Source organism: Amphiura filiformis, chromosome 1 (genome assembly GCF_039555335.1).
Source record: "Amphiura filiformis chromosome 1, Afil_fr2py, whole genome shotgun sequence".
Lineage (NCBI taxonomy): Eukaryota > Metazoa > Echinodermata > Ophiuroidea > Amphilepidida > Amphiuridae > Amphiura > Amphiura filiformis.
The window spans coordinates 63,927,950-63,950,465 of NC_092628.1; the positions used below are offsets into that span (position 1 = coordinate 63,927,950).

Here is a 22,516-nt window from a genome sequence, read left to right on the forward strand (position 1 = left end):
ACGAAATGAATGATGACGATTTTGTAGTCGAAGTTTTCCTGTCTTTTCATTCACCGTTTCACATATATAGATGGTTGATTCTATGAAATCATCTGAGATATTGTGACTTTGACATCAAATCATCATCACGCATGGATGATTTTCCCTGTTCCCAATTTATAGTCCTTGCTTTCAAAAGTCATTCAAAATATGTCCTTTCAAAGAGAAGAGAAAGAAGAGCAATCCAATGAAGAACAGAATCACGGCAAAGGCGAAGATAAGAAACCAGAGAAGAAGGAGCAGAAAGAGGAGACATTGGACAAAAAGAAGGAAAAGGAAACAGACGGAAGACGAGGACAAAGAGAAGAGGAAGAAGAGCAATCCAATGAAGAACAGAATCACAGAAAAGCCAAAGACAAGGAGGACCAAAAGGAGAAGACTACTGAAACAGTTGAAAATGACCAAGAACTCAGCATTCAGGCATCTGGCCAGGATATGATCCCTTTAGATTTGACGTGTGAACGGTCACCACCAAGAAAAAGGAGAAAGAGAAACGTTTCAGAATCCAGCATATCCTCACCCTCATCATCATCCTACTCCTCCTCATAAAGCCTTTCACCAGCATGGTGACCTGAAAAAACATGAAAGAACTGCTTACATTATCCTATCGTAAAGATCATGAAATCCATCCACAACCATTCGGGTTCGATATATGCTCCAAAGTATTCACACAAGAAAGCAATCTGAGAAGATATATAGTAGAATACACACAGGAGGCAAGAGTTTTTATCGTGCAACTTGTGCAATGGCATTTCATCAACAAGGTGATTCTAAAAAATAAGAAAGAAGACACACAGAAACACCATACCAATGCAGTATCTGTGGCAAAGAAGAGTATCCCACACAAAGCAATTTATCAAGACAAAAGGTGAAGCAAGATCATTAATCCTCTCTGCAAATTTTTACTTTTTTCCCTCCCAGCTAATAAAGCTGCATCTGTATAGGAGGGAGCTTCCCAGCCTCAGAGACTACATGTACGTAAGTGCATGTACTGTAAAGTTATGAGCAAATGATTATCTTTACCAAAAAAATAAGATATAAAATGAGAGATGCGAAGGATTTTCACAGATCATATCACTTATATTTAAATTTCCTCAATTATTACTGTTTACTACAGATGCTTACAGCATTTAATTAAAAAGTTTTGTCTTTAATCCTGATCAATTTCAATAGAGATAGTGAGGAACGAGTAGCCATATATGGCTGCAACTTGCAAGAAAGAACTGAAAAGTGGTGGTTGAAGGGTAAGGCCCACATCAACATCAGATATTTAAGCATAGTTGTCATCTATAAGTACAGCTGGCTGGACTATAATTCTACCACTAGTATAAACATCTCTTCATCCCATTTCTTCTCAGGAAAAGCAACTTGAACATGAAGAATTGAAATATGGGTGTGGGCATTTGGTAAGCAGCATGGATGATGTACTGAAGAAGCACAAAGTCAAACTGGCTGCTTATCAAGGTGGCCATTTCACTGGAAACCATGTAGACAAACTATGCAAGGTATGAAGAACAGGTGACAGCATGGATGATGTACTAAAGAAGCACAAAGTCAAACTGGCTGCTTATCAAGGTGGCCATTTCACTGGAAACCATGTAGACAAACTATGCAAGGAATGAAGAACATGTGACAGCATGGATGATGTACTAAAGAAGCACAAAGTCAAACTGGCTGCTTATCAAGGTGGCCATTTCATTGGAAACCATGTAGACAAACTATGCAAGGAATGAAGAACAGGTGACAGCATGGATGATGTACTAGAGAAGCACAAAGTCAAACTGGCTGCTTATCAAGGTGGCCATTTCATTGGAAACCATGTAGACAAACTATGCAAGGTATGAAGAACAGGTGACAGCATGGATGATGTACTAAAGAAGCACAAAGTCAAACTGGCTGCTTATCAAGGTGGCCATTTCATTGGAAACCATGTAGACAAACTATGCAAGGTATGAAGAACAGGTGACAGCATGGATGATGTACTAGAGAAGCACAAAGTCAAACTGGCTGCTTATCAAGGTGGCCATTTCACTGGAAACCATGTAGACAAACTATGCAATGTATGAAGAACAGGTGACAGCATGGATGATGTACTAAAGAAGCACAAAGTCAAACTGGCTGCTTATCAAGGTGGTCATTTCATTGGAAACCATGTAGACAAACTATGCAAGGTATGAAGAACAGGTGACAGCATGGATGATGTACTAGAGAAGCACAAAGTCAAACTGGCTGCTTATCAAGGTGGCCATTTCATTGGAAACCATGTAGACAAACTATGCAAGGTATGAAGAACAGGTGACAGCATGGATGATGTACTAAAGAAGCACAAAGTCAAACTGGCTGCTTATCAAGGTGGCCATTTCACTGGAAACCATGTAGACAAACTATGCAAGGAATGAAGAACAGGTGACAGCATGGATGATGTACTAAAGAAGCACAAAGTCAAACTGGCTGCTTATCAAGGTGGCCATTTCACTGGAAACCATGTAGACAAACTATGCAAGGAATGAAGAACAGGTGACAGCATGGATGATGTACTAGAGAAGCACAAAGTCAAACTGGCTGCTTATCAAGGTGGCCATTTCATTGGAAACCATGTAGACAAACTATGCAATGTATGAAGAACAGGTGACAGCATGGATGATGTACTAAAGAAGCACAAAGTCAAACTGGCTGCTTATCAAGGTGGCCATTTCATTGGAAACCATGTAGACAAACTATGCAAGGTATGAAGAACAGGTGACAGCATGGATGCAAGAACTGCATAAAACCAATTAATCCTGATCAATTTCATTAGATATGGTGAGGAACAAGTAGCCATATATGGCTGCAAAAGCTGCAAGAAAGAACAGAAAAGTGGAAGCTGAAGGGTAGGGCCCACATCAACATAAGATACTTGATGTATTGTATTTGGGTGCATGCGCTGAAGGCAGGTTTCATTAAAGTCTACACATTGCACCTCATAGAAATGACCATATTATTTGATGTTTAAACTGTGTCAAATCATAGACCATGAACAAATTCTGTAATCATACAAAGTCTTTCAGACATAAAAAAATATGAGAAAGAGACAGAACTTTCCAAACATGTTTGGAATCTTAAAAGGAACAATTCCAATTATGAAATTAATTGGGAAATAATGAAAAGATCAAATACCAAGAGACGCGAATCTGGACAATGTAACCTTTGCCTATAGGAAAAACTTTCTATTCTCAAAATGTCTGATCAGGGTGAAGAAACCCTCTTAGACAAAAGATCCGAACTTATTTCAAAATGTCGTCACGCAAGAATTACAAAGAAGTAGGCTCAATTAGGTTGTTGTTTTGACTTTGCATTCACTGTACCAATGTCAATTGTGTGCAAATTCCCATCCCTCTTTTCCTGATCTCCAAGCATCTATTTACATTAGGCCCAAGCGTTTGGCCTATTTTGCATATATTTTGTCTCCACATGTCTATTTACTTGTCTATTTTGACATTGTATTTTATTATGCAAATTTCCATGCCCTACAGAACTGTGTACATCTGTCAGGGAACTAACCTTTTGTTATGCTAAATAGCCTTCACATTTTTTTGTGTTGAAGGTCGTGCTTTGCATACATTCAGTGGGAGACTATGTCATTCTGGGTGTCAAAATATATGTGTATAAGGTTTATGTAATGATGTGGAGAAAATAATAAGAATTAAATGGTCCGCATATTTTGGATATGGCAAGGATAGCTTTAGCTGCTCGAGTGGTATAAAAATATATCAAAAACATCAAGTGAAGACTTGTTAATTTCTGATGTAACATGATTGAACCATTCAGGAGAGCCATTTAACCAGATACCAGACACAGCAGAATACATACAGGAGAGAAAAAGTACACACGTGGAGTGTGTATAAACCAATTTCATAGGAAAAGTGATCTCATGCAACATGAAAGGACACACACCTGGGAAAAAACCATACAAATGCAACATATGTGGCAAGATATTTTCAAGTAAAAGCAACCTAACAAGACATCAGAGACTTCATACCGGTGCCAACAAATAAACATGGATTTGTTAATTTATACACAAACGTGTGTAACATGATTGAATCCGTTGCTATGAGAGTACAATTATATTACATGCCAGCCCTTCTATATGGGGTGAAGAAGATGTAAGTATATTGTAATTTTCAATTATACAATAAATGTTACATTTTATGTTTCCTGTGTTTATTCCAGTCCTTCAATATGTGATGAGTATGGCCCTGGAGGGCGTGATAGATTTTATTTCATTTTAGAAGAATTGGCCTCTATGTAAGTATATATATTGCAATTTTCAAGTATACAATAAATGTTACATTTTATGTTTCCTGTGGATCTTTTATTCCAGTCCTTAGGGCTAATGTAGTCCATCTCTTTCAGAGATCACCTACTGGCCATCCAAAAACGACAACTTCTTAAGGCAAAACCCAATTTTTTATTACTTTTTCTGGCAAATATGTGCAGAGGAGCAATCTTGAGGTACACAAAGAACTCTCAGAGAGCGACAATACAAGTCCAAAGAAGTGACCATACAAGTGTAATATATGCAACAATTTTTGTTTCAACAGCAACTTGAGGAAACAGAAACTGCATACTGTGAAAAACCATACAAATGCCAAAAATGTGGCCATATCAGTAAATTTATTTTAAATCCTTATATTTGTTTATTGAAGTTGACACTTATTCATATTCTTAATTTATTCATTTCAATTTTACATTCATACACTTTTAGAACATATCCAAATCAGAAAAGCCGTCTTGTGATTCTAGAGGAAACTTTTTCGAGTTGGTCATATAACATGACCCAATGGTCTAGTGACCACTATGGACAAAATGGCTTAAAGCATTGGACTATGATGGCTAATTTAGGTTTCTGTGATTATTTTACTCCAGCCCTTGTATATCTGGGGATGATGATGATGATGATCACCATCATCAGAGATTTCTTTTTCCTCAGTTAAATCTGATACACACATATACAACAGCAAGGAAAAAATAAATGTTTCTCATTCCCTGCATTATTTTTGGGAAAACTTAGTTGTTAACATATTGCTTTGTAGTTTTTATGGCAGTGCATTATAGAAACTTCATTGTTAATACTCAGTAAGTTCAGCTATCCACATTTAAGACATGGTGATTCAAAGATATAGGATATGAAAAGGAAGTGATCGATGGAACAGTGTTTATCAAGAAAGTTTGGTGGAATGTTTGCAGACAACAAGAAAAAAACATTGTGAAAGATTCCCCCGTATAGGATGTGCAGCTAGGAAGATGATACAAACTTATATCGATGGGACCAAATTCGTAACAAAATACAACATTGGCAGGCAAAGTAAGTTCATATTTAGCCATAATTGCTTGATAAAGTTTCCATGTATTCTACAATAAATAGTGCTTTGATTAATTATGATTGCTATTTTACCTCCCTTGCCAAATATTCAAAACTGCTCTCCTAAACCATGTAAACCACTCCACCACTCTCTTCAACTATTCCAGGGGAGCTTTTTACCACCGCTCTCCTTGAAAGCTCCAGGGGAGTATTTCAATGCTCCTCTGGAAAATACAAAAGACAGCCCAGCAGACTTTGAGGGAGAAGATGTTTGGCACTAGCTGTTCCACTAACAAATATTCAATCCAAATGTGTATTACCCTTTGCAGACTTACATTTGGGGATGTTTCATAGCTCAAAATGTATAATTTTAAAAGACAATCCTAATGTCTGAAGAACAAGCATTATGCTATCTTTCTAATAAAAATAATAAAGTGGTAGGAAAAAAGTTAATGAAATTAAAGTTGTACAGAATTGTTCAGACATACATTTAGGTATTGATGCACTGATGAGTGAGCATTCAAAGAGATGGACTATCAAGTCATAAATGTAAGGCACCATGGCAAATCATTAACAAGAACCTCTTAGCAATGGGCAAAGATCTTTCCAAAAGCGTGGCAAAACATTCAAAGGAAGGAAAATGATAATGGATAAATGCTGTCCATTTGCTAGACACAACAGTCGGTACATGTAAATGTAAAATGGAGATCCACTATAGATATCTCCAAAAAAATAGTATATCTACTCTAATTATCTTTGATCTCATGATACATCATTGGCTGCATGACTATATTTTGGATGAAGTATTGGCAAAGTTACACCTACCTTATACACTATCCCTGTTACTTCTGTAACATCAAGGTGCTTATTCTTTATCAAGCATAAACTTTGGTTTAGGACCAGAAAGGTTAGACTAGAAGATCTTTGACTCCTCCCTATATAGTTATGTGTATCTGTCATTGGATTAGAATTCTCAGGGATCAAATAATTTATATGTACATACGGTAGTTTTTCCAACTTCAAAGAACAACTGAAGCTAATCTGTTACAAAGGTTTAATTGCAAACAAGCACATACACACTTGAATATTTGAAGTATGTTCATGTTAAAAACAATCAAAACTACTTTTTTCTTCCATGAGGGACACACAACCGCGGCAGAATCTGAGATCTCCTAGCCTGACCCTTTCTTTAGGACGTATTTGGATTACATTTCAGGTGGCTCGGTAGTATTCAACTTACTTCACTAACACTACAATTTTAATTCAAAAATGTGGCTTAAAACAAATATATAGGCCTATATATAGATACAAATACTGAAATATGTTATGCTTTACTTTCATTAGCTAATACTATAAAAGTGGAATGTATTTTTAAAATTTGTGTTTGATGGTCGGTCAATCCTTGGTATTTGTCTGTGTCTACTGGTTACAACTGAGGTCAATGACCCTCAATTCCACACAGACTTTCAACACATAATTGATCTGCAAATCCAATCATGTTAAATTTGATAACATGAAGACATCCAACAAGTCTGTGAAACTGGCTACATATGGGACATGATCAAGCAAAATAATGAGTCAATTTTTTGCCAAATCAAATTTGAGATATGGCCAAGATGTGTTCAATTTCTTTTGTATTTTCATATCTCATGAACCAAAGGTCCTATTTCAATGCAAAATTGCAACATGTTTTAGTCAATAACATGGACATTACTACATGACAACTTATTATGCTTGATATGACTCCATATTCACATACGAGGCTCCTACATAACCCCTAAAAGTGATTAAAATCAGAAATGCCCTCATCTCTACCCGTAATTTCCTGAAATTATTATTCTATTTCATGAAACTATTTTTGCACCATAAAACACAACTATATGCAACATATGAATAACAAATATGAGACCATAGTAACAAATACAGCGCTATCAATAAGGCATCCTTTTAACAAATATATAATAGCTGCCAACTCAGTTTGTTGATGGTGCAAAAATAGTTCCACTTTCTCTTTAATTTAATTAATAATGTGAAAATACCAACTACTTAGGCAACTGGAAACAACAAAAAAACACTGTTTTACAGGCCTGACCAATCCAAATTTTGCATTTGGGGATTGTTTTTTAAGCTGTATACAAGTAAAAACAGCTGCAGTGAATTGATTTTGACTGCAGCAAATATATTATCAAAAATTGCACTTTTTTTAGATTTTTTGAGCTTTCTGTGATTTTATTCGAGATAAAAAAATTTAAAAAAAAAAAAATCTTGCCTAACTGACCCTTCTTGAAAAGTCTGTCCTCCCGTAGAACAGGGTTTTTGTTTTGTTTTGTTTTTTTGTCACTTGTTAAAATAAATAATTGCATATTTACAGATGGATTGTCTATTCTTAGATTGAAAATTATGGTAATTTACCATGAATTGCACAATTACTGCCTCTAACGTAATATCAATATAAAATGGCAAAAGCTGCAGACTACCCGGATGTCAAAGTTCACTTAAAATTATTATCATTATTTAACACACACTTTCAATTTTTGGAACATTTTTGGAATTCATTTTTGGTCAAATTGTGATATAAAATAATGTTCAAATGGTATAGTTTTCAGCACAGAACTTCAGCGGTCTGCTAATTTGGCGCAGTTTATGGCGTATACGGAAGTGTGGTTCTGATTGGCTAATTGAATCACATCATCATCACATTGGCACCTCATTCGCTAGTCAAACTGTGTAGTATCGTGTGACCTAGTTCTTTTTACGTGATAATCAGACAGAGCAGACGAACACAGCTGAAGTAATTTGCTGAATGGGCAGTATGAATACATTATTCTGGTTTCATCATTCAGCTCTGTACTGGCCCTGCTACACAGAAAATATTCATGTTCAGATTATTGCTAATCATTCTTACACACACAAACCACATTAGACTGCATGTCTACATCATCATCATGACGTCTTCAGTGCATTGTACTTCCTCAGTAGCATCCGTACAGAGCCCAGTTCTCTAGACACTTTCTCAAGCTCATCTTCAACTTTTTCCTATTAAAAAAACAAAATCAAATCTCATTTTCAAAAATGTAATTCGGATATGTAACACAAAGTCCAGGAACATTTTAAAACAACCGTTCGATCACATTAAACTGGACAAATAGCAATACAACTTTTCAGCAGATGATCAAAATCTTCAAAAATTTGTTCAGCAAGATATTGCATTGTAAACACCACAACCAATCACACACTGGCAACAGCATGTTTAATGTGTGTGTAGCATGGTATGATTTTCCACACCAATTGTGTACCATGTTACTCCTACATAACACAGCAAATTGAATGCGGTGCCCACTCAGGGATGATAGCGGCCTGAAGTGACTTTGCAGGAAAAGTCTGAAAAAGTGCGTAAATTTGGGCTATTAAGTCTCAAAACAGGCTAAATATAAATAAAAATGTAGAAATTTGAATTAACAAAAAGTAGGAAATCCTACAATTGTAGGAAATCTAGCATCCCTGTCCACTACATAGTCAAATATGCGTTCAAATTGCCAGAAAAGAAAGAAAGTGTTCAATGTTTTGATGGTCGTGCAGTGCATGATTAAGTTTGTGGTATATTCTAAGCGTGCTTTTGTTTTAATCGGGCAAATTTGCTAATTTTATATCAACCCCCACCCATATTACAAAATTTCTTGGGCAAAATATTTGCAGTTTTCCATCCTATTTCTTCTTACCTGCTGTTGTCTTGCTCCTCTCCCTGAAGTCGGCAAATGACTTAAATCTGACTCCAACTGAAAAATACAACACAAAAGATGAATTTGTAAGACATTACTATCTGTGAAGAGCCACTGAATAGGGCCAAATCTAAAACTATGTCTATATTGGCATCTGTTTATGCCTGAAGCAGAGACTAGGGTGTAAACAATGATCACGACCTCTAATCAATTAATAATTAGGGGTTCATTCATAGGATTGAGGGCCCGAGGCGTGAGCCGAGGGCATAAATCAACGATCATGCCCGAAATCCTATGAATGAACCCCGTTCATACATACCCAACATTCTGAACATTGTTAGCAATTCAATACAAATGAAAATAATAAAGGTTTACACGTTTAAATAACATTTCCATACCGTTTTCCTTCAAAAATTGGGAGAAAATGAGTAGGCCTACTTGCAGGAAGTAGTTCGGCTCATGAGGTCAACTGCCGGGAGTCAACGCGTGATCCTTTGCGCTCCGCGTAATCCTTTGCGCTCCGCGTGAGATGGGCGCGGTTACATTCGCGTGTACGCAACACTAGCAAATCGTGGATTGTGTTAATTGGGTTCCAACGCTGCGTGGCGCAGCTTGTTTATGCCCTGCGTACTGGTCATAAACGGAATTTATGACAAGCAAAAAAGGGCGCAAATCCAATCAGAAAAGTCGTTATATCGTGAGTATGTATGAAAGCCCATTCATACATATCATGCAGTGATTGCATTTCATCATATGTTAAAACATTCTGAAAATTGTGTTTTTTCTATACTGCAACTGTCACAATACGCAGCAGAGCATTAATGTTGACTTGCTCTTGACAAATTACACACAACATTAGATAATGCATATTGAGTATATCAATCGTTCAAATGTGATATTAAATTGTTCATTTAATACTTTTACCCATTTAATACTAATAGGCTGAAATATACATGGACAATTTGATTCAAATAAATTGTTACATAATTACGGCTGCATACTAGTTATCTATAATGGTTTCTACTTGGCAAGAGTGGGGCCTGGAATACTCCCAAACAGGACTCCCAAACTTGACCTCCTGTCTAGGAATACACCTCCTAAGGTTTTTATTAGTTATAAATAAATATAATAAAATTGACAAGCTATACCACACAGTTCAATCTATATACCTTTCTCTTTTCCAGCATCAGCTCATCCAATCTTCTTTCATGTTCTTCAAGCTTCTGCATGATTTTGTTACCAATTTCTTCTGGATTCTGATAATGACAAATATACAGAACAAAATAATAAGAATAATGATTAAGATTTGGTTACAAAATGAAAACACTTTTCTAATTTCTGTGTTCATGCTTACACATAATATTTTATTACAGTGTGACAAGTTGCCCTGTACTCTATGAAGTTAGTGCTTTGCAAAACAAAACATGTAGTTCTAAACCTCTGATACATGATCCTCAGTCAATAAGATATAATGCTACAGTTTTTGTCAGAGAAGAACGGCACTTGTTTACATTTTGAGAGTGTGCAGAGCGTAAACACGGAAGTGGGGTTCTGATTGGCTGAATCAATCATCTGACAATCACAGCAACAGACCGATAAACTGATTGGCCGATTGTGCGTCAAATAGTTGATCGGCGCAGATTGGCGCCCTTGAAGTGAACACAAAGCCCCGCGTATGTCGCTCATTAACAGGGCGCTCATGTCAATCCGAGCAAGGGACTGCCGTTCTTCTCTGAAACCCAGTGTAATGATAAATTGTGCTGCATTCTGTTCATCCATACCTTGGGTGTTCTTGGGCTAAATCCTGATGATTTCTGCAAGACAGATCCATTTTGCCAGTCCTGTCTGGTTAACACATCCCCGGCTCTCACTCTTGCTAATGTCGTCTCAACAGAACTTTCTTTTTCTGCAATCAAACATAACCTCATCCTATAGATTATTCTGAGTAGTAATTGCCATTATGAGAACTCTACGGTGTATGTGCTTTTATGTTCATTTTACTTTGCAGCTTGGTGCAAGCACTTTAGTACATGTTCGTAATAATCAGATCCGTAAGTAGGCCGAAACTTGTTTGTACACCAAGCAGGTATGATCTTGAAGAAATTTATTTCCATCCTATGGAGTCTTCAAAAATGTGATGTGATCTAACAAAACCCTTCATATGTCGCATTTTCCAATTTTGTTTTATAATGATAATAAATGGTAATAACTATTTCTTTGTTTTATCAATGCTTCGTTGCTCATAACTTTTGATATTGAAGTCACAGGTACAAAATGAAACCAGTTATAAAAGGAGTTCTAAATTTCCAAGTCTTTTTGTCTGCAAAATTCAAAAGTTAAAAATTTCACCATGTGAAGGGTTTCAAAGATCACACAACAAATATTCTCTTTAGATCAGTGGTAGACACTTCAATCAAATTCCCTTCAGATAAGTGGCATAATTGATGAAATCAAACCTCGACCGGCGGTTCCATCCGGTTGCCCTTATTTAGAACAATAGCAACCGGACGGAACCAGTGGTCAACCGCCGGTTGAGTTTTGATTTCATCCCTAACTGAAAATGAAATTGAACTTACCAGCTGGCATGTGTGTGACACTTCTATTCCTTGAACTTGTAGATGACAATCCTTCTCTTCCTTCTAACAAACCTCTTCTTGATGAATACCTGCTGCTAGTACTGCTTGCTATCTGATGACCATACCCCGATCTTAACGGAGAGTCCATCTTGTCTGAACTCCCCAATGGTGATCCTCGCTCATGTTCTGCTGCTGCCGCTGCTGCCTGAAATTGAGAGGCCAAATTTCTTCTGGGACTTGACGACTGACTTCTTGATTGATTAGTCAACCCATTTGAATGTGAACTTGATTGTGACTTTGCATACCTTGCCAAGCTTTCCCTTGCAAGCTGGCGTGGGGATGTAGCCGGTTCACGCTCTGGTGGTTTAACATCAGGTGACCTTGTAGTTTTCTTTCTAGGTTCCGACTCAGGCCATATGTGAATACTAGAATCTACAGCAGGACTTCCCATAGAGTTAGACAGGTGATCAGTCTCAGAACGTCTTTCTTCTGCAACACTATTCAATGTTTGAGTGGAAACATTTTGTAATGTACCATCACCCTCATCATCATCAGATTCGATGCTTTCATTTCCTGATGCAGTCCTTGGAGGATCCTGTATCACACCAGAGAATTCAACATCTTCACCTTGCCAACGCTGGAATTGGGCAGCTGCTTTCATCATGGGAGATATCGGTCGCTCATCAAGGTCAGAATCAAATGGACCTGGTTGCAGTGTAAGGTCAGGTGGGCGATTACGTTCTGCTGATCTAGGTGCTTTTCCCGATCTTTCTTGACTGCTGGATGAGAAGATAATAAAAATGAAATCAATAAAAAATTAATCCATGATGATTTTGACAATTATGCAACACAACAACAAACATAAAATATAAAAAGAGGAAAAAAATATTGGGTTAAACTTTACAAATCATGTCCAATATATTATAGCACAAATGCAGTCTCCAACCTGCAGAAAAAGGTAGCCTAAATGAATGGGTATGCTTACAAAAAACAAATGGATTTAGTAATGGCAGCTAGGGGAAACTGACCATTCAGTATTTAAACTTGGGACCTTAACTTACTGCTCTACAAATTGAGCTATTAATCTTTTCTAGCATCTTCTCATCCAGAAGTTGAGGGCGAAGTTTAAAATTTTGAAATCACTCCTTTTTTCTCTGTAAAGTTTCAATTCTGTGATAAGATACTGCTTGAGGATCAGATTGATTAAAAAACATTCTTCCCCAGTTGACTTATAAGCTCTGTCTATGTGCCATTATTACCCCAGTAAACCAAAGGCCTGAAGGTCCACAAAATCCTGATGATCTGGTCATAGTTCATGTGGTGCGGTGAAACAAAGTTACAAATATAGATATAAAAATTCAATAATTGTGTGACCTCCATCTAATTCATACAGTCTTGTTAGGCACATCTATCTCTTACACAGTAAATAATCTACACTTATAAGCCATACCTTTCTGTATCGGAGGCCTGATGGAGACTCTCACTACTTGTATCATCTATGACTTCTTCACCTGTAAATACATTGTAGCCGGCAGTGGATTTCAGAAACTTTCTCTCTTCTGGTGATGGTGCCGTATGTGAACTGTGTTGATCAGGGCCGCTGAGAGTGAGAATTGATCTAATATAGATTTGATCACAAAAATAAAATACAGATTACTGTAATATATGGGTTTCTGGCATCACAGAATTCTATTACATGTAACTTGGTGTTTATTGGGCCAAGTCAATGAAATCTAAAAATGCAGGTGCTAAAAAGTCACGATCTTACCCAGATCCTGATGTCATTCCTCTGTGTTGGGTTTTGTCCCTCTCATGACTGAGACGCTTGACTTCCACTTCCAAATGTGATACTTTCCTGTAAAATAAAAAGTTTGTTTGCAAAAGGCATGATATCAACTTTGTTTCTACTATTATACACCTTAAAAGTTCCAGGGGTATATAAACACGCATATGTTTACATTTACTTTTACGTTTTAGGATATGGAATTATATAAACACTGTGGAACTTAAGGAAGAAAATGCACTTTTACCCATTGAAAACATGTCTAATCATGGAAAAGTAAAACTTCTCTTGATGATTAAGGTATGGATAAAGTAAGCTCTTCTGTAAAAATATATAGCCCTGCATTACTAAGGACAGAACAGTTTTTGAGATGCCGAACCTGCTTTTAGTTATATCATCAGTTACACTCCATGTTGACATCAACTTAGTGCACTCACCAATGAAAACTTTCGCGGCAGCTCAGTCCGAGGTCAAAAGTTCAATGTTGTTTTAGGAATAGTCTCTACTATTAGTTATCACAAGCGCTCAAATCCTGTTGGTTTGTCTTAATTCAAATCAAATTATGCACTGTTAATCATCACTAACTTTTAATTAGTATTTAGCAAATTTTGCATATTATTTTTTTTTCACCTGCCTGCTTACCTTTTCAATTCAGCTACTTCTGCCTTGGCATCATACAGCTGCATCTCTGTAGCACCAAGTTGAGCCTGTGAAAAAGTGGCAAGAGATATACATCAACCAATGATTGTTGTCGTCTACGCAGTAACACATACATATACTTCTATGTGATACTTCCTGCACTCATTTTACCCTACTTTTTCATCTATATAAAAACTTCCCATCTAGTATAGGCCTTTCCTGTTGACTCTGTGCACACCATATACCATCAATAAATATGCAATGAATTAGTAACTCTGTTACACTATTATCTGCTAATACATACCTACTCTATGTACCATTTTTCACCCTGATGTGGCAATGTGTTGAAGCAGCCGTTTCGCTCACGCATCTATGCGGTGTCTTTAAGCGTGTGCGTGTGTGCACCAGAGCTTTAAGCGAACGCTAGCGATTTGAGGCTGCACCCAGTGAAATGCGCACTGACATCACTGTCACATCAGGGTGAAATATGGTTTAGTCAGTTGAGTACAGTATCCATCATCATAGGCAGTGCACAATAATTCTTAGTACATGTATATGATAATTTTTGTATCTAAACACAATATCAATTTCACTTGAGTATACCAACCTTGGCAAGTTCATGGTCTTGAGCAAGTGTTTTATATTCTGCCATTACCTAAGAATACAAATAAATACACAAGTGCATAGAATTATTTCAAATCTAAAATATGCAAATACAATAGCAATCAGTAGATAAAGAGCAATTGCTGTTCACTGGCTCATCTTCAATCATGTGACAGGTCCAAGTTATTTACAGTTGTTGATGATTTTTCTATATAAATTGTCTTGGGCTCTTCTTAAGGATCATCGTACATAATTTAAAAAACAGCCTTGGATGCGAACATCATATCCTTTTTCACAAGTTTTGCTTGAAATTAATGGTATCTTTTCCTGACACTTACATCGACTGAGACAGTTGAATATCTTGCAAATTAGTTCTGATTAAGATATGTTAACTGTTCAAAAAATTTTTGTTTTTCTAAAGCACTTCACAAAAAGTACTGATGTAATGATCCAACTATAACGATTGTCTTGAGGAATACATGTTGGTTTTCTACATTTTCATAGTCGGCTTTATACTGAACACCCCAATACACCTAGTGTATATAGCCTCTCACTTACTTTTTAATAGAGAAGCACAGGTGTTGTATATCAAAATTGAGTGGAGGGAAAACAAACATGTTTGGATTCTACTTCTAGTATTTTTACAACTTGTACCCAGTTTGGAAACAACAAAAACTCACAAATTTGAAGCTTCACATCTATCTAGCTATTAAGGTGTCTACCTTTTGCAAGTACCCAGTAACTTTTAATCAATTGTAGGTTTGACTCACCCTGTTTAGCATTCTTTGATCTCTTTGGTCTTCTTTTGCATGGACATCTTGAAGCTTGAAAAAAAAAGAAACATGATTTTAAGATGATAATTACTATACATACACGTAGACGGAGAATGTAATGAAATATCCTGATAATGGGATAGACACAGGGCATATCAGGGGTCCTTTGTTTGGGGAGGGCTAATGTATAATTACCCCTTGTTCCTCGTTTTTGACCCAGTATGCTTCTCAACAACTGATGTGATACAATTATAGATTTTGTTCAAAAATGATCCAGTTTGTTTACTAGTATTACAAACAAGTATAAAACTTCTGTACGGTTCATGTATGGTTATTTAAAGAAATTAATTTCTCAATTAAAGAAGGCATCTGACCATATGAACAAACAACATGTTTATCTATTATATAAAAATATTTGTAAATGTCAGATTTCAGTTGTACCTACAAGATATTTGCAATGAAGCACTGTTTATACCTGATAAGATTGTTCCAGAGAGATCTGTAATTTGTGATTCCTCTTCACCAATTCCTGCAAGTGTGCATCTTTCTGATGACACAGTTGTTTCAGGTCATCTGTTGTTTGCTGTAAGCTGTGGATGGTATTTGCAGCTGTGGTCCTCTCATCTGGCTCCTCTTCCTGTAATGAATCAAAAATATCTAGTATTGTTACATGCGGACAACGAAAAACATTCCCAGTGGTTCAACCAAGGTGCAAGGAAAGTCATCAACATCCAGCTCACTCAATGAAGATAAAGGCAGCGGTAAATTTGCACCAGTATTATACCACTCTGAACAAATTCATCAGGATCGTTCATAAATCACTGGTTAGCAAATGTTCTCAGTACAGATCCAAATAAGTAAAATTGGGTACTCACTAGAAATATTTCGATTCCTATCAGGAATCTTGTTCACTCTGGTTTGAATCTTCAAGATCTCTCTTATTATTAAGAAGTTGATTACATATGATAAATGAATAAAAATACATTTAGAGAATAATCTTATCGGGTATCAAGAATCTTCAAGAAACATGGTTTCGCAACATCGTTAAAACCACATTCCACCATCCGCAAGGCTCTTGTACACCCAAAGGATAAGCGAGACCCGCTCCAGACAGCCGAGGCGGTTTATGAAATTCTGTGTAAGAGCTGCCCAAAAACATACATAGGAGAAACGGGTCGCCTTTTGTCTACGAGACTAAAAGAACATAAATCGGAAGCAGATAAAGCTAGTGAGAAAACTTTCACCAGAGCACGGAGGAAGGCGTCAACCACAGAAACTTACAAATCAGCCATAGCTGAACACACAGCAACTAATAATCAAGTGATTGGGTGGGAGGAGGCCAAAGTCATCGACCAAGAGGCTAACAAAACAACCTGTAGGCTCAAAGAGGCCATCTGGATTAGGAGCAGAGGCAACACCACCATGAACAAGGACGAGGGGGCGTACAGACTTGATCGAATCTACGATCAGATCATCAATCCAGAAGCAACCCATGTGACGTCATCAAGATCAGTCACAAAGATTGCCGATAACAACTAGAAACACCACCACTCACCAAACCAGAGTGAACAAGATTCCTGATAGGAATCGAAATATTTCTAGTGAGTACCTAATTTTACTTATTTGGATCTGTACTGAGAACATTTGCTAACCAGTATTACACCAATCCATCTGATCACATGCCCTTGCCAACACCATGATGTCATGTGACCTTCCATCCAATATCATTAAGATCAGTTTGATAAAAACTACAAGTAGGGAGTTGTCATATCAAAAGCTCATGTAAGTGAAAGAAAAATTTTAGCTGTGTGTATAGGTTTAAAACTCTATCCAGTACCTCGTTTTATAGTAACAATATATTTCTGTCTTAATAATTTCTGTCTGCATACTTAATAATTTCTGTCTGCTATTGCAGTTCTGATATCTTCTGTGAGGAATGTGACAAATATCATTCGAGCCCGATACCATGTATTTCAATCTTTCGCTCTCTTCCTGCATGCATCTGTGGTTCAGTTGGTTAGAGCATTGGGCTGGTATTACAAAGGTTGCCGGTTCAATTCCGGCCTGATATTTATTTTTTTTAAGTGTGCACTTGCTGGTCTGGGTAAAGATTAAAATTTGTTTGCCATTTGATTGCCATAGATTCAATGTCAATAATTGTGAAAGGTACAGAGGTCAAATAATATGCAACACCAAAATATTTACTTTTAATTTCATACATTGTATACAGGATGTTAAAGAGTGTCATACTCACCAGTCTTTCTCCCAGTGCAGCAACTGTCTTCTCCAAGTCTTGTATACGACTGTGAAAGAAAAAAGGTTTTAATTTAATATGGCACTTTAAGACCATTGGCAGTTTAAGACCATCATATACAACCAAAAATTATTTCACTGGACACCTTTAGGACCAAAATTGTGAGATTTTGTACAACGAAAGCAGTATTTTCTGGAATAGAATTTGTTCATGTGTACTTCCAACCTTGGACAATATGTGATGTGATCTGTGAAAACCTGTGGAATTTTGAATGTTTGTAGACAAAAAACATGGAAATTTATAACTGTTTTTAGAACTGTTTTCATTTTGTACATGTGCCTTATCAAGAGTTATGAGCAAAGAAGGATTGAAAAAATTAAGAAATAGCAGAGAGTTTTAGCCTTTATTATCTTTATAAAACAAAATAGGATAATGCAACATGTGAAGGGTATTCACAGATCACATCACATATTAGATATGGGGGGAGTAACTTTCTTTGTTCTTTTTAAGTCGCTTTGTAACAAGATCCATTTTACACCTTCATATTGTAATTCTGTTTGTGTATCCTGAGATTCACATCCATCCACAGCCGGTAACATGGAGAACAACATTCTAGGCATTGGACGACTGAAAAGGCTCTAAAACCCTTCTTAGGACATGAAAGATTCAAGCAAATCGCTAAGATGTGGAACCTACAGAACCCACATATTATAAACCTAGATGGCAGAATAAACATCATGCCATGCACACATTGCTCTGACCACAATTCACATTTTACAGATTGTCAGTGGTATATTTAACTTTAAATCTGCATCACGTTAGACATAAGTGGTTTTGCCGTGAATATATTATCATGTCGGAAGAAGAGGTAGTAAGAAGAAGACAGATAAGATAAAAAACAGCTGACAGCGACCCAAACCAACAACAAAAATCGACGCTAGTACTACCATAGTTACCGGAGTGCTGACTTTACACTGCCCGTATTAATGGCAAACACCACCATGACAATAAGCGAGTTACAAAACCACATACAGACAACAATAAGAGAATTCCAACACAATATGCAGGCAACTCTTAAGGGATCTAAAATGAGTGTTTATTGCATTTCGACAGTATTTTTTGTGCGATATGAGATCACCTCAGACCTATCAAATTGCATTCTGAATACGAAGCATGTCTTTCTGATATCAAATAATTTTCAATTTTTGAAAATCACAATATAATACAAATTTTATGACAAATTATAAAAAATTGATATTTTTCAAATATTTTATATATAACAGTCCTCGAAGTGAATTATATAAATCTAATGATATATTCTTAAAGTGTATGTAGCAGGGAGCAAAAGCCGACGGTCAATTGAAAATTTTGACCTTTCATGTTGAAGATATGGATTTTTTTCCCAAAAAGACCTAATTTTTTTTTTTGGTGTTTTGAGGAAAAAAATCCATATCTTCAATACGAAAGGCCAAAATTTTCCAATTGATCGTCAGCATTTCATCCCACCTACATACACTTTAAGTATAAATCATCAGATTTATAAAGTTCACTTCAAGTACTGTTAAATATCAAATTTTAATGATTTGCCATAAAATGTGTATTAAATTGCTAATTCCAAAAATCAAAATTATTTGATATCAGAATGACATTCTTCAGTATTCAGAATGCAATTCGATATGTCTGATGTGCTCTAATGTCCCAAAATAAATACCGTCCAAACGTTCATACCCCAGCCCTTAACAACCTCATGTCTCAGATGGAATCATTAGAGATGGAGCTAAACAGAACAATAAAATTTCAGAGCTCACATATGAACAAGTTGGAAACAAAAGTATCCTCTCTTGAGAAGGACAACACCAGCCTAAAAGAAGACATGGAAACCTCTAACAAAAGATGTGTGTAGATGATGAGCTCACCAATTTGAAGACTGAGAAACAGACTGATCAAAGACAATTCATTCATTTTGCTTGTCACGTTGTTGTATATATATTCATGGGATGACCAATGTTACTTCTGTATTTGTTCTTTTCTGAATAAATGTTTTGAAACATGTATGATGTATATGTATGAGAATGGAAATGCCCACAAATACATAAGTCTGTACAGTACACATACCTATTGGCAAATGTTAAAGCAGCTTCAAGTTTAGCACAGTTTTGTTGCAGTCTTTCATTTGTTCTCTCTAAGGCCTTACTGGGTGAGTAGTCTTTGAGGTTAGATGTCTCTGTTAATTGAGCCTTCAAATCCTGTATTTCAGACTCGTAGTATGCCTTCAGATCTGCTACATGGCGGGCATGCTTCTCTTTCAATCTCAAACTGAGAGGAAAAATAAACACATAGATGGTATAAACCCAGTACACATGAAAGGCACATATCGCTCATTCTACAAAATCAGGTGCCAATAGCCCTTTTTCCATTCTTTGGTCCACAAACACTTTGTCGAGCATTTAGGGCATCAAATATGTTGTTTTTCTGGTAGAACTCAATGAGATCTACATGGACATATATAGTTTTCCATACTTTAAATGCTTTCTTCAGCCTGATTAACCCTGGCAAAGGCTCAAAAATCGCTAAAAATGTGTTTCCACTGCTCAAGTGTCAAATCTGACCCTTAATATTTTCTTTGAATAAATGCGAAATCTTTACATATTTGTTGTTTTTTAATTAGATAACGTGCCATCATATTGTTTATCAACATTATTTTTAGTGATTAAAACGCCTTTGTGTAATTCTAAAATAAATTGCACTTTCCACCAAAACGCTGTGAGCTACGTTACCCCTTTTTAACACACGTTATTGGAAAGACGTAAGACAGAGATTTCAACGTAGTTTGCGGCTTTTGAAAGGAAACACTCATAGGTTTTTTAAAAATCACAGTAAAATTGTGATGCTGTAGCATTTTTGGCATAGAAATTTTGTAAACATTGAAATTTTGACCGACCATGTTAAGATTGGTGAGCTACGTTACCAGAATTCCATAGTATGCACTTGTATAACAAGTACTTCCTAATAATATGTGATAGGTGCCAGTGATCGAACCCCATTTATATTAGAATTAACCGGCATAAACGTTCTAACGTTCACAAATCACATCAAAAACATTAAAAACCCGTGAACTATGTTACTGTGAGCTACGTTACGCACTCATTTACGCATCTTTAAAACTTCTATGAAATGGTGAAATTGGTGTTACATTTCACTCAAGTGATCTTTCGTTTGCTTTTTATGACCTTGGATTAAGTAAAAGCAGCCCATTTTGTAGCTGGTAACGTAGCTCACATTACATTGAGTTCTAGTGTTAAAAAACATCATGACTTCCTGAAAGAAAAATATACAAGTGGTGTTGGCAATCTTTTACATCTGAAAGTAGTGATACATTTACTCTTAAAAAACAGAAAAAGCAGGTCTTTTTGAACAACTTTTATTTTTTCAATTTTTACAGTGGATTGGCACCCGATTTTGTAGAATGAGCGATACACTTGATCAAAGCTTAAAATTCAATTAGTCTATAATTTAATTTAATCCTGGATTCTTGACTTTTTCTTGGTAACAAGATGGCTTTTGCAGCAGTGCAAATAAAGAGTTTATGCAATGAGATACTTAGAGGGCACTAATCACCGAGTATCGTATTGAAACTTGGGATCATTATAAAAATGAAGTGAACACTAAATAATAAAATAATACTATCAATAAGACCCTCCCCCACCACCAAGGTTTGTCTTAGTCTAAGACTCCCAGTGACCTGCATGCATATGGATGTGAAATTGGATTTGCAAGATAGCCCTACACAAAATGCAATAAAAAAAGAAATCCTGTGCAGCCCTTAGCTTTTTTTCTTCCAAAATAATAATAATAATAAAACAATTGCATAGAACATAGCTCTCTGACTTTCTGAGACACACATTTTTTTTTCTATTTTTTTCATAAATGCCTAACACAATTTCTTCACAAATAACATGATGTAGCGAGTATGCTGCATTTGCATTTGAACTCTTCAAGTATAAAATACCATGGAGGCAACAGAAAACACACAAATGCAATAAATGCAACTGCTACAATGCATATTTGTAACGGCTGGCAAATAATTTGTTATTAAAATTTGTGTCACAAATCAAACTTCAATAAATAGAGTGCAATGCCAATTTTAATGGGGAAATGAAAAACAATGACCACCTCTTCAAGAAAAATGTATCCCAAATTTGCACCTCATTTTGAAAGTTGAATCACAACAAGCATTGACAAGTAGTCGTAAGTGATTTTTAAACCTTATCCTACTGATCAGAATCTAAGAGCACACAATACCTGGGAGCCATTTTGTCTTCATCAAGGATTGTCTCTTCTTTTTCTGGTGTCAGTGGTAATGCTTTGTAGGTGTCTTCTTCTTTCATCTTCCAGTAAGTAAAATTTGAGTACGCATTACTTGATCCATCTGAATCAGAACCTTCCAACAAACGATCTGGGGTGCCTGAAATGTTGAATGTAATAACACAAGGAAAAAAGAATCTCTTTCATTAAAAATCTGTAGTTTCAAATGTAAATCTTTCTAGTATTTCACTTTTTTTTTTGTAGAAATTTTCATAAAATGTCACATGATCTTGCCTAGCGACGACGTATTCAAAAACTGTGATTGGCCAAATCGCAAAAGATGTGTTTTGCCCCGTAAGCGTGTGGTCTTTGCATAGCACGCACAACACAATTGTCTGTGCATATACCCAAGTTGTCTCTCATAATTGAGAATTGGATATTTTGTCTGCAGTGTTGTGAATGAAATGGTAAACACACACATATA

The 22,516-nt window shown here is 36.2% G+C and overlaps 1 protein-coding gene across 1 annotated transcript in view; it reads right to left on the bottom strand.

Moving 5' to 3' along the window:
- Positions 1 to 875: 875 nt before the first annotated feature.
- LOC140150786 (uncharacterized) overlaps positions 876 to 22,516 on the bottom strand; it is a 37,100-nt gene continuing 15,459 nt past the window's right edge. The window contains 14 exon segments of the mRNA XM_072172908.1: positions 876 to 8,416; positions 9,100 to 9,156; positions 10,269 to 10,355; positions 10,881 to 11,005; positions 11,676 to 12,454; positions 13,126 to 13,293; positions 13,444 to 13,530; positions 14,101 to 14,165; positions 14,705 to 14,752; positions 15,471 to 15,524; positions 15,949 to 16,110; positions 17,728 to 17,776; positions 19,843 to 20,043; positions 22,030 to 22,192. Of these exon segments, the coding sequence (XP_072029009.1) occupies positions 8,324 to 8,416; positions 9,100 to 9,156; positions 10,269 to 10,355; positions 10,881 to 11,005; positions 11,676 to 12,454; positions 13,126 to 13,293; positions 13,444 to 13,530; positions 14,101 to 14,165; positions 14,705 to 14,752; positions 15,471 to 15,524; positions 15,949 to 16,110; positions 17,728 to 17,776; positions 19,843 to 20,043; positions 22,030 to 22,192 (2,138 nt within the window). The 3' untranslated portion in view covers positions 876 to 8,323.